At 41.3% G+C, this 14,166-nt stretch overlaps 1 protein-coding gene across 2 annotated transcripts in view; it reads right to left on the bottom strand.

Moving 5' to 3' along the window:
- Positions 1-7,141: 7,141 nt before the first annotated feature.
- TP53INP1 (tumor protein p53 inducible nuclear protein 1) overlaps positions 7,142-14,166 on the bottom strand; it is a 52,048-nt gene continuing 45,023 nt past the window's right edge. For both annotated transcript variants that reach the window (XM_063924130.1, XM_063924129.1), the window contains 2 exons: positions 9,581-9,926; positions 7,142-9,397 (listed from right to left, as the gene is read on the bottom strand). In XM_063924130.1, coding sequence (XP_063780200.1) covers positions 9,145-9,397; positions 9,581-9,926 — 599 coding nt within the window. In that variant the 3' untranslated portion in view covers positions 7,142-9,144. The remainder of the gene's footprint in view (positions 9,398-9,580; positions 9,927-14,166) is intronic.

Here is a 14,166-nt window from a genome sequence, read left to right as displayed (position 1 = left end):
TCAGTCAGCGGACAGCTGCAAATCCGTTCACATCACACTCACCATCGAATTATTTTTCCATACTGTGCAGTGTGGCGCAGCCCAGGACTTACTCCTACAGTGCCATCCAAACAGGCTGATCGGGTCTGGAGAAGACGTCACACACCCGCCCTGAAAATGACTGGGCACGCCTGCATTTTTCCTGACACCCCCAGAAAACGGGTAGTTACCATCCACAATCAGCTTGCAAACAGCCGTGCAAACGAAATTTTTCGCACCATCCGGACGCTGTTTGGCGACTTGTGTGCGCATTGCAGTGCATGTGCTTTAGTTCGATAATCGCCCGCTAGGCGAAAATGCACAGCAGCAATCGGGTCTGAATCGGGCCCAAAGGCCATAATTATTACCACCTGTATTCTATGCGTTTCATAAAAAAAACTGATTTTTTTCCTTACAAAGGCTGGCTAGTGCTGTCCTCAATAAGAATTATATTCACACGCATTTTTTTCTGTAGGTGAAATAGAATAGTTGCACAATTTGACTACATATCAGTTTGTTTGTTTGTTTGTTTAGCACTACAAACATATTGCCAATAGCAAAGTCTTACATCTGCAGTATAATCTGTAGATTGTGGGTGGTGCAGACAGTATACCATTTTTCTTAAGATAGAGAATAAACATTATATAGGGAGAAATAAAACCGTGTCAAGCCACATGCTACTTATCCTGTGCAGAATAAGGCTATACCTTGCACAATGACACATTTATGGCTCACTCCATAGTGTTGGATATTGCTAAGCACACCTATTTATTTATAGGACCGGCTGCAACACCTTTACCTATATAATATAGAAAGGCAGTTTAAATGAGGTTCACACCTTGAAACATCATGGGTTGAGTGAGAAAGTCACAATTACTAAGAATTGCCTGTATATCAGAGCACATTGGAAAACAATGGGCCTTTGGTAGAATTCTAACCATGGGGACTGTGCCCAGATCTAAAAGCTAGGTACACACTATACAATTATTGGGTCAATTTGCCAATAATCGGGAGATCAAACACATTTATTGTAGAGTGTGTATGAAGGATCGTTTCAGCATTTTGCCAATAAATAGGGAAATCTTGCCCACAAACAAGAACAACTGATTTTTCCGATCTGTTCCACAGCAAAATTCTTGGCCACAAGCTCCCCATACCAGCCAGTGTGTGCGCGCGCGCATTTTCAGTAATCTGACCATATGTCCAGGTGGGGAAATCCGTAAGTGTGCAGTTGAGCCAGATTTTTTTCCATTGCCTGATTTCTCAAGATTTTAGGAGAAATCAGGCCATTTTTCAGAAGATTAAAAAAAAAAAAAAAAAAAAAAAAAAGTGTGTAGCACAGATAACGGGATTCCCCCATTATGCAAATAATTGGCCCAACCAAAAATATCTGACAGTGTGTACTTAGCTGTATCGGTTTAAAGAGCAGCTATTACCCAACATAAGTGCAAATCAACTCCATGCACAGTGCAGTTACGCTGTATTAATGATATAGTTCATTACAAAGAACATGTACCCAATAGAGTAGACATAGGTCAGTCTTCCTCACATTTATACTTTGTATTAGCCTAAAGGATGCAAAAATGTAATGTAACAGTGTGATCTTTTCCATATGCGCCAAATGATCATATGCAGCCATACATAAAAATTATATATCTCAATATCCATTGACAGAAAGGTTATATAGGGTCGCCCAATGCTTCTGCTGCATACCATTCATTTACTAATATAGACAATAAAACCAGCTTCCAAGCTTCATTTAGGAAACTTCTCACCCTCAAGTGGTATCAAACAGTGGTTTAAACAAACGTTTAGCACATAAAGCTTAAATATATGATTGATAACAAAAAAACAAAAACAAAAAAAACACACACCACACACAGTACAACAGCCATTATTCTATATGAACTCAGATGCTAATTTTTACTAGGAGACTCTTCTATAAGCGATAAGAAACGTTATGAATATTACACACAGTAAGTATACTGGTGAAATGTGTAAAGGCAGGTATATTCGGGATTGGAAACATTTAGTATATGGTGCTACAAGATGCATCTGAAACAACGACAATAATTAGTCTATTCAAGTATATGGTTTCTATAGAGATCTTTGCCAGGAGGTACATTTGGCATATCACGCTAAAAAAACAAAAACAAAGAGCCCGCCCCCCCCCCCCCCCATATCATCAGTAAGCAATAACAGTCTATCTAAAGCCATTAAAACAAAATAAAACCCTATAAAGCTGCATACAAAAAACAGCAGCTGTTTGGGTTTTGGAACCTATTCAAAAGTAGTTTTGATGCATGAAAGAGATTCCCAAAATGTCTTTCCATTTATTTACACAGTATTATTAGGTGGCAGAAAGTCGTTCCCCCCCCCCCCCCCCCCCCCCAAAAAAAAAACCAAAAAAAAAAAAAAACCAATTATATAGAATAGTCGCCTGAATTAAAAACAAAAAGCAATCCACATACGAAACATTAACACACACATACATGACCCAAAGGTATTTGAAAAAGTTACCACCTTAAGTACTATTTTATTCAAATGTTCAGCTGAATTGTAGAGACCCAGAGAAGAAAAAAACAAAAATTAAAAAAAAAAAAAAAAGAGAACACACACACACACACACACACACACACACACACACACACACACACACACACACACAAATGGAGGCACTGATCTGGAATTAGGAACATCTAACCTACCACTGTTACTGAAAGCCAAGGACACAGTTTCTAGAGATAACCAGCTCATCCCTGACAAAAGATTTCTGCTTGCAAAACAAGAGTACATTTGGAAATGTGGTGTCAACGTGTTACACTTAACTAGTCCTTAATCTGCGCTCTAGCTATCGTATATTAAAAGTGAAAGCATACAAACAATATCACATTACCCTTTATCTGAGAATATATATATTATACACACAAAATTATATATATAGAGATATATATATATATATATATAAGAGAGAGAGAGAGAGAGAGAGAGAGAGAGAGAGAGAGAGAGAGAGAGATATATTACACACATACATATACACACACATACATACACTGAAATTAAAAACCACCACAAAGCCCTCGACATACACACAATAATAAGTACGTGCGCATTTGTACAATCACACGGTTATGGTGTACTACTGGCAAAAGTGAGCTCTTGCTACATGAACTGCTGTCTCCTGGTAGATAGCAGTACACAGAGCTGCCATCAGGACTACCAGTAAATGCATCCCAGCCAAAAAAGGTTCCAGCTTTCCACGTAATCCTAAACATTAATGTGCCCCGTGTCATGTGTGCCACGCCTCATCAGTTATTGAGTGTGTCCAGGTTAGTAAGGCTTCCTGCGACAGTGAAGCATGAGGACTATTCTGCATTAAAACATTATACATTGTACTTTACCACTGCTAATAGGTTCGCGGCATTTATCGGGGATTATGCTTCACGTCTCATGCAGCGTGTGGAGACCACTTTCTTGTGGCAATAAACACATGGGTCCTGGAATTTATCCCAGATTCCATGAGTTACTGGCCAATAGCGGTAAACTACAGCCGGCAATAGGATACCCCTCTTAGCCCCTTTCCAAGCATAGGCTGCCCTAATACATACCTTTTATCCAAAGGGGGCGTTTCAATTCGAAGTCGTCAGGCCAACTGTACTTGGCAGCCAGTAACAGTGCCAGTTTTTCAGTCTCACACTATTGAGGTGAGCAAGAAAATGAGCCTCTAGATTTTCCACCCAACATTACACTCTAAGACTTAAGGGGCCCATACATCAGCAGCGTATTGGGGCAATTCCATGTTCTGCTAATGCTTGGGTCAGAGGATTGCGGAAATCCCAAAATGACCAAGATTGACAACTCAGGGATTTATAAACCATACAGGATTTTGCAGATTCCGACTATCAATGTCTGCCAGTTGGTGTTTTTGATTATCGATCGGCGACAGAGAATTGAGGGCTGATGTATGGCCCGCATTAGTCAATAAACAGTGGTAGGCTCCAGGAAAGGCAGGGTGGGAACAGCCCGGACATATTTTTCAGTGATAAGAATGACCCAATTATTGGCCCTCTTCTGAAACCTGAACATTGCTCTACTGGGGAGGTGCGGGTGAAGATCCCCTTTAAAATGCATTTACACAGGGGATAGTTTTTTTGTGGTGCCGTCTAGGGATTTGGGTCCCTGGAAAGCACAGATAGTTGTAACATACATCCAACTAGATGGCAGGGAGATTCCTGGGCTCGGCCACTGCCTGGTTGGTAGACCGCAATGCAGAATATCAGAAGAAAGTGCCTTTGCGCCCTTATATGTAGCCTGGGCTGGAGCATACACCGTGAGCAAGTCTACTCCTGCTCAATCCAAAAACCACAAAAGGATTAACTCCTCCAATGCTCCATACAGGAAGCCATACTCCTCATGCAGTATGCCACAGGCAGTTATCCTATTAAAAGTGAAAATCGAGCCTGAATGTCTAGGCGTGTCACAAATATACATACAGCATGGTTAATCAAGTTATTGCAGAGTGTTTCTCAAAAGGGGAATTCTATATCCAGCTAGCATGGTCTTCCTGACATACCGACCTATGTTAATTGCGCTTAGATACAGTGTGTAAATAGATGTTGCATACAATTCACAGACCTAGCTTTATATTGTGTATTCACAGCAACAAACTGAAATCTAGCAGATAGAAGCTACTGAATCGGGCATTCCCAGTTAAGTACATCATGCCATAATAACCTTGCTCTGGTAATGCAGTATGAGGATTTCATACTCAGATCATGTAATAATTCTGCCCATCTAATTATGTAGTGAGCATCTTAGTGCTGCTTAAGATGAATGTACTATAGCGTTTTCTGGGGGGAGGGAAATATAACCATGGGGCAATCCAGTCACTGGCGCTGTCCACAAAGTGCTGGAGAAGTGGTTGGGACCCTGGCAGCTTACGGCCAACATGGCACACAGACATGTGCAGGAAAGTAAGGTTTTCGACAATTACCCCGATTCTAAACTACCATAGCCACAAAGCCAGAGGGGTGCAGAGAAAGAAGCCATTGGTGCAGGATGTAGGGTGTGCAGAGGCAGGGGATCCAATTATGTGCACATCAGTTATAATATGGATGTGAACCCGACTATTACGCCTCTGACTTCCACGATATATCACAGCAACCCTGTCTCTACACTTCTATCACTTCCTAAAAATAAACCAGGAATCAAGCGTATTCCATATCTTTGCACTGAGAAGGTTGGCTGTAACAGAGAAAATGAGTGGACTGTATAATGGCAGAATGGGAACATCTGCCAGTAATGAGGGTCTTTTTACACAATTTTGACTCCACCCGAGAGCATCATCTTTCCTATTGTACTCCAGCGCAGTAAGCCAGATAGCAATACAGTTCTTCCGACACATCTCTACTTTAATATTTTGTTTCTACAGATAGTAGGGTTTACGAATATAGTAACTATGTAAAAATCTAATCCTGTATTGTTTGATGCACAATCTGGAGTTCTCCGCACTCACTCCCAGACATGAAGGTAGCATATATTGCTCACTTTGTATTGAACATGCTCCGAGTCACTCGTTCAGCGCCATAAAGAGGTATTTTGCACAAATGATTGCAATATAATCCACATATTTGACAAGAAGGTTAATATTTGACCAATTGAGAATGACATTATACATTCGTCCCCCCTATATAGAATTGTGGGATTATAATGAATGCTAATTGCCAGTGGATAGTAATTACTTTTAAAAAGGCACTGAAATCCCACTTCTCCACTAGACAGGAGCGTGTCCATATTTGTGTAATCAGAGACACATCATCCGTAAAAATGCATCTATGTGAGGATACGTAGCAAAAGAGGAATAAGCATCTCGGGTATACGTATATAAACACACACACACACACCTGTCAGATGTTTACAGTTCTCAGCCAGTGACACCATTCACAATTTATAAACAGAAATATTACGGTAATGAATATGTTGTACTCTTCTATATAGGAAAAATAATAAAAAAAATAAAAGTTAATCTAGATGGATATATTAAAAAAAAAAAAAAAAAAGAGAGGAATACAACCCACAAACACACCACACCGTCTCTTTCGAACAGTGTTTTATGGAGAAAGCCAGCCAAGCTCATTATGCTGTATGGGGGAGATTTATTAAGCCTTCTAAAGAGTTGGTGCCCATACAAATCACATGATATTCCAGCCATCATTTACCGCATACATTATATAAAAATTATTGTTGGGGTAAATTTACTAAAGCTTCTAAAACTGAAAATTGGTGATGTTGCCTTTAGCAACCAGATTCAGTTTATCATGTCTCTATTGCCTTTTAGAAAATTATACACGGCATCTGAGCATTACACAGCATCTTTACATTTGACTTGAATAATAGGGCATCTTCCAGAACAGAAGTTGCCCCAATGGTAAAACACGAGCAAACAGAGGACGAGTTAAGCCAGAAGGTATGTCTTTATATTTACTAGTGACAGGGGGCATCTTTACCTGAAGAGTAGCCACGCTCTGGCATTTTCAGGTGCTCGTCCGGAATGTACAGTGGCCAGGCCACGGTATAGTTTGAAGAAATAGTGCTCTGACCAGACAGCCGGATCCTATTAATGCAGTCAGACAACGACCACGCACACAACCAGGTAGTTCATACCGCTCGCTGGTTTATCTGGGCTCATATGCGCTATAAATTTTATGGCCAATTAGGTCCAAAACCTAAATTACCGCCCAGATTATAGTGTTTACAGTATATCCACTAGAAACACTTGCGGAAAACATTTTCAGTCATTTCCATTCTCACTTGCATATGCCGCCAGAGGCCAAGCAGTGAGGCTGCAGAGAAGTACATATAGTATTATATTTGTCATTTACTAATGAATATGAGAAACATATTTTGGTATTATTAAATATCTACTTTAAGGTACAGTAGGTTTCTATACAAAAAAAGTCTTCTAGAATGATATAAACATTTCAAGGTTTACAACGTGAATATTTAAGAGAGTTTCCCTCGTGTTCTCCTTGAATGGAAGCTATGTTGCCTTAACGGACCTAAACTTATCACAATATTGGCAGGTTTCTGTAAGAAGAACATAACCGCGGCATTATTCAAAATGTACAGTATATAAATAAATGGATTTTAATTAAAAAGCTTTTAAGTTAAATGTTAAAAATGCCTTGCTCATCAACACTGAACAGTAAATGCGTTGCAAAACAAATATTCTGTAAAAGTTTATAGAAAATAAAGTCAAGTTTTCATGAAAAACAAATATACATGCTCGGCTTAAATAATTCATAATGTATTAAAAAGGAACCATCACAATATTTATTTATTTTTTTTAAATGTCCTTCTGTAGTTGTCCAACATAAGGGATGAATGTGTAAAATATTCTGGTTACAGTAGTTTACCTAGTTTTTACAATGATGCTGGTAAGTTTGCTTTACGAGTCAATTATTCAGTACAGTTACCATTGTGTATCCTCTCCCAGAGCTTTCCTAACAACCTTAGGAGTATGGCCTAGATCACGTGCATGTCCAACCTGTGGCTCTCACGTTGTTGTGAAGCAACACATCCCAGCATGCACTGCCAGAGTTTTAGCATTGCCTAATAGCAAAACTGTGGCATGGCATACTGGGACTTGTAGTTTTACAATAGCTGGAGAGCCACAGGTTGGCCAGGCCAGGTCTAGAGTAAAGGTATTTGCATGAAATCATTGACATTTGATCAGGTGGATAACTGGACCAAGAGTAAGACAGGACAGGCAGAAAGGGAGACACTCTGCCTTAGGTTTGCCTGCATAAAGCACTAACAAATCTTTAATGCAGTACATATATTCCTGTGTGCTAGGCACCATTACCAAGAGTCATTTTTAGAGGTTACAGTACCAATCAAAAGAGTTTACATTCGTCTTTACTTAAACCCTGATGGTTTAATAGGTGGCAGGCAGGAATGCCTCTCTAGGGTTAACAAAGAGTAAGAGTTTAACCAGACTGGACAGTGAAGTCATAAAATGACTGTGGAAACATTTTCCTTCCTGGCTGACATGCTATCTTAGAATACTGTATACACATTGGCTATTTATGAATTTATATACAATGCCCATCAAGTAAAATTACTACATATTAAATCTAAACAAAAGTGAAGACTGGAACAAGCCCAGCTGGTCAGAAGACGGTACCCAACAGTGGTCATCAGTGAAAGCTTAGACTATGAAGTGCTGCTCATCCACAACTGCTACCGGCCTCCTTTACATCTCAGCTAGAAGAGGTTAAACTCAGCCCTTTATTTTTTTTTAAATTTTTTTTCTCAAGCATCAATTGTATGAACCGTATTCTTTTGTTGCGTTATAATACACATTTAAAAAAAAATGCATACACCTAGTTTTTTGGATCCTTGATGACCAAACCTATTTGAATAAAACCTCTCTCATCACGGATTAGAAGGTGTATTCTTTTGTTATTCTAGAGCAGGGGTGAGGAACCTTCGGCCCTCCAGATTTTGTTGAACTACACATCCCAGCATGCCCTGCAACAGTTTTAGCATGGCAAAATAGCAAAACGGTAGCAGGGCATGCTGGTATGTGTAGTTCAGCAACTGCTGGAGGGCCAAAGGTTTCCCACCCCTGTTCTAGAGGCCTAGCATGGACTTGCTAAACCAATTTTTGTTTGATTTATTGTCGCACTTGTTTCTGAACTGTGGCAGTTTGGGTCGATGTTCTGAATGATGCACCGCCCCTGGTTAGCTCAAGAAACTGCGCTTGAAAACTGCATTAAAGAGCTATTAATATACAAAATAATAGATGTGCTCTGTAAAAAGGTTCTTTAGAGCTTTTCCCATGCCCAGTTGCCTAAAATAGTAATCACATTTTTAAAGCCACTCTCCATCTGCTGAAAAGCTTTAACCGTTCATAACTGTATCCATTACATGCATGCTTAATATGAAGCTACACATCATAACTACAGCCTTGTGTTTTGAAAGGAGAAACTCATCTAGGACAGAAAGAGATGGAGATCTGCATTCACTGAATATAGGTGTGTATAGAATGCAAATCCTGAGAGCAGAATACTTTGGGGACGGGGGGGGAGGGGAGGAGAGACAAAACTATGGTCAGACATTCACTCAATAATTGTACCGACGCTGGCAAGGTTGGTGGACGAGGAGCCCATTGTGCTTGATCGGACGTGAATGGCAACCTCGAATGAGATTTTGGCGTCTAAGGCTCTTTCGGTTCAGAAGAGGTTTTTCCAATAGCCGCTTTGACAACTTAGTGCAGCGAAAAGTCTTGGTTTGGTCCAGACAGTTTGTGCGAGCGGCGAGAGATGCAACATAACAATGAACACGTTGACCCACTTTTTTACGTTCTGTATCCAACCTGGAAAACAAATACAGAGGTTGAAATAAAAAAAAATAAAAAAAACCACCCATAAACAAACAAAACACATCTATTCAAATAGCAATAAACATACAAAAGCAACACGGATCAGTGTCAAGTCCCATAGGGCATATTGTGTAACATGCACATACTGGATATAAAAAAAAAAAAAAAACAACTTACCCTAAACTACTGGAGCTGCGAAAGTCTGAATCACATGTAGCTATCTGCTTATTGGCAACATTGCGAACAGCATAAACCGACATGCTTGGGTGTTCTATGAGAAGGTTTTCCAAAGGGTTGGTCTGCACCTCAATAGTGGTCAACTCTCCAGCAGTAAAACAAGGAGGTGGAGTAACAAACCAGCTTTCCTCCAAAGGACATGGATCGAAATGGACAAAGAAAGAGTCAATAGTATTTCCAAACTGTTCAAAGGCACCTGGTGTGTAAGACAAGTCAGGGTTTTCATCAACATAATTGATTTCTTCAAATGCTGAGGCTTCTTCTGGTGTTCTAGGGCAGGTATCCACTTTGATGGGCAAGACAACAAATAAGAATAAAAACAAAATTAGAAGCGGGGAACATAAAAATAGTAAACAAACACACAAGTTTACCAAGATAGTCAATAAATGATCTAGTTCACTTGATCTCAAAACCTATCCTCAGCAGCTTGAACAATTTATATTTTCCAGATCGCCACAGAATCACAAGTGAAATCATTAGCTCCACCTGTGGATCTCTTAAAAAGTGTCAGTGAGCAATGAATACACCTGTGCACCTGCTAGGTGACCTGGAGAACGTGAACTTGGGGAGTCCTGAGGATTGAATATAAGAACCATTAATTTAGTTTAAGGCAGAAGTTCCCAAACGCAATTCTTAAGGAACCCTAACAGTCCAGGTTTTAAGTATATACATGGCCCACAACACATGGTTAAATCAAACTGAATGAGGTACTAATTAAGTAACTTATGGGCAAGCATGGACATAATGAAAACTAGGACCATTAGGGTGCCTTGAGGACCGCATTTGGGAACCTCTGGTTTAAGGTTATACGACGACAGGTTCTCAAACTCGGGGGCAGATGTATTAACCTGGAGAAGGCATAAGGAAGTGATAAACCAGTGATAAGTGCAAGGTGATAACACAGCAGCCAGTCAGCTTATAACGGTCAATTTACATATTGGTGCCGATTGGCTGGTGCGTTTATCACCTTGCACTTATCACTGGTTTATCACTTCCTTATGCCTTCTCCAGGTTAATACATCTGTCCTCAGGACCCCACACAGTGCATGTTTTCTAGGTCTCCTCACAGAATCACAAGTGAAATAATTAGCTCCACCTGTGGACCTTTTAAAGTGTGTCAGTGAATAATACATACACCTGTGCACCTGCTCGGTTACCTGGAAAACGTCGACTGTCTGGGGGCCTTGAGGACAGAGTTTGAGAACTTATGGGTTATACTAAATGGATTTTACAGTCATATTGTGAAGTACAACAGTTACGGGCACTATATGAATAAAATGTCAATAAGGGAAAAGAAAAAAGTTAATCTTGGAAATGGGAGGGGGAAAAAATAAAAATAATAAAAAAAAAAGTAGGCCACTGAAACAATGGGTAGAGAAATTCAGGCAGGAGTTTGGACACTTTAACAAAATGTTCTCCTACAACAGACAACGGGGAAGACTTAAAACAAGAGGGCACCCAGTGTGTCACAAGGAAAGGTTTTAAAGTAAATATAAAAACACCTTCATTTTCTGACACACCCAACTGGGGAATCCTGGCCCTATGGGAGGGCATGTTCAGAAGTTGCTCAGCGTTATACCTTCTATCAAAAACTAAAATGTGTACATAAAAATGGCAACACTTTGTAAAATGTACCAATGACCTGGTGGCCTCAGCAACGCTGCTCAAATGAGGACCCATGATGCACCGCCCAGGAGCTACTCCTCATCTGTACAGTATCGCAGAACAGGCTTCCATACCCTTATTTTAGGAAACATGATATATGGGGATCTGCATGACACAGCCGATCATCCTGAAACTCTTATTGACATAATGAACTCCACAGATTGAAATGGAGAATGTTGTAAAGCTGTCAAGACCAAGATTAGGTCCCAAGCAAGTGTAGATGGAATAAATGGAGGAGGCTTTAATGTGCATGCCTTCACATCTGCTGCCTGTGCTACCCTCTATAGCAGGGGTGGGGGACCTTTTTTCTACTGAGGGCCATTTGGATATTTATAAAATACAAAAATTCTCAACTTAAAAAATTACCCTGCCCCCCAGTAGGTCTGCCCCTTAGAGGTACTGTGTGAGCGCGCCGGAGGGGCGCACGCGCCAAAAAATGGGTGTGGCCAGTTAAAATGGGACGTGATACACATATGCCCCCAATAGTGCAGTGCCAGATCCACAATTGCCCCTCACCGTGCCAGGCATACAAATGCCCCTCACCGTGCCAGGCATACAAATGCCCCTCACCGTGCCAGGCATACAAATGCCCCTCACCGTGCCAGGCATACAAATGCCCCTCACCGTGCCAGGCATACAAATGCCCCCCGTGCTGCTTACCGCTCCTTTCGGCGGGACACTGAAGAGAGTGCGGCTATGTTGGGCGGCGGCGTGTAGGACTTGAAACCAGCCGCCGGTTCGAGAGCCAATCAGAGCTCGCGGACCGGCAGCCGCGGCTCCTGATTGGCTCACGAACCAGCGGCTGGTTTCAAGTCCTACACGCCGCCGCCCGACATTGCCGCGCTCTCCTCCCTGTCCTGACAGCTGAGACACGCTGCCGCCGGACTGAGCGGCGGCATGTCTCACTGAGGGAAGCGGGTGGGCCGGAGCAAACAGCTTTGCGGGCCTTATACAGCCCGCGGCCCGGAGGTTCCCCACCCCTGCTCTATAGGAAGAGGATATAGCGGAAATATTAACTTTAAGTGATCTAAGCCACAACCATTCCTCTAAAAAATAGGAGTAACCTGGAACAGTAGTTTTATTAACAGGTCCATTATTAAAATGTAGACACTATGGCAGGCCTGCTTCCATATTAAGAACATCTGTGTATCACAATTACCAGGAATTGCAAGGAACATATGACATTTACAAGTTGAGTATTCCTTATCCAAAATGCTTGGGACCAGAGGTATTTTGGATATCGGATTTTTCCGTATTTTGGAATAATTGCATACCATAATGAGATATCATGGTGATGGGACCTAAATCTAAGCACAGAATGCATTTATGTTTCATATACACCTTATACACACAGCCTGAAGGTCATTTAATACAATATTTTTAATAACTTTGTGTATTAAACAAAGTTTGTGTACACTGAGTCATCAAAAAACAAAGGTTTCACTATCTCACTCAAAAAAGTCCGTATTTCGGAATATTCCGTATTTCGGAATATTTGGATATGGGATACTCAACCTGTACTAGAAACTCAGAGCCCTTGTCCTTAAGCAGTAATGGCTCACTCTGAGGTTCATCCAGGATACCAATATGTTGACATCTGGTTGACTCAGAGGAGTAGATTTATACCCCTTTAGACATAGGCTTTTGACTCAGGATATTGCCAGGGCTGACAGCTCGACCCAGGTCACAGCTATGTTTGAACAGACCCAAACCAGCTCAGATGTCCTAGGTCTGCGACCCTGCTTGGGACAAGGGCCATTCCCGGGATTGACCCGGGTCACCTGTGGTCTGAAAGGCAAGACCCGGGTCATGATGATCAAGGTCATGCCTAAAAGGAGTTGATGGAGGGCACAGTAGCGCTTGGTGATGACCTCTCCAAGCATCTACTGTTAGATGAACGACCTGGGAATAACCCGGGTCCATCATCTAGGTGTAAAAGGGGGCAAATACTGAAGTTTTGGCTTCAATCCATGGAGGAGAGGAGAGATGTAGTGCAGATTGCGTTATTGGAGAGCAATGAGGTATATTGTCCGATACCTGACTCCTTGTGTGCGCATTTGCATGTAGGAACACAACCAGGCAGTGTAAAACTTTCACCATACAGGTTTTAATATTTGTTGGGACAGTTGCTTAGTGAAACAGCTGTCCTAGCAGGAATAAATTAAGTTTGCCATGATACGGAATTATTCTTTTGAAGACCCTATTACCACCAATAATAAATAGTAAACATGAGATGCAGTGCTAGTGCAAAACAGTTTTAGGTCAGCTGAACAGGACTGGGGGGCATATGTATTCAAAAAAGGCCATCTACCCCTGAAAATGGACGTTCATTATTGCCACATACCACAGCAATCAGCAATATTTTTAAGGGTCATTTATCAACCTGCAATCAGTGGGACAAAGGGTTCCGATAAGAGCCTATCCCAGGAATGAGAAAGTAGTAAAGTGATAATTTACACAATCACTTTACTTCGGGTTTTAGCCCTGGCCGCACACCTGCATTATCATCCAGACACCCACGTGCAGTGCAATAAAGCTGCGATCTACATTGCGGTTACTCAGTCTAACTCACAGGAGAGGGATCGCACGATAGAGAATAGCAGGCCAAGATGGCGTCACTGGCTACAAGCAAAATCCATAAGCTGCACTTATCAGCACTTGTTACATACTGTCCCCATTGTATGACAGATCCATGCGAATTCTGGCCAGTAGTAGATACCTCTTTTCTATCACAATACATACTGGTTATTCTTAATTCTGCCCTAAGCATGCGGAAGCAGCCATTTCCGCATTTGTTAAGGGTAGAATACACTTAATATGCCCCAGAATGGGGTTACTGTAATGCAGTTTTCAATACATTA

Source organism: Pseudophryne corroboree, chromosome 5, assembly GCF_028390025.1.
Source record: "Pseudophryne corroboree isolate aPseCor3 chromosome 5, aPseCor3.hap2, whole genome shotgun sequence".
Taxonomy (NCBI): Eukaryota; Metazoa; Chordata; class Amphibia; order Anura; family Myobatrachidae; genus Pseudophryne; species Pseudophryne corroboree.
This window is presented reverse-complemented; position numbering and strand designations above follow the sequence as displayed.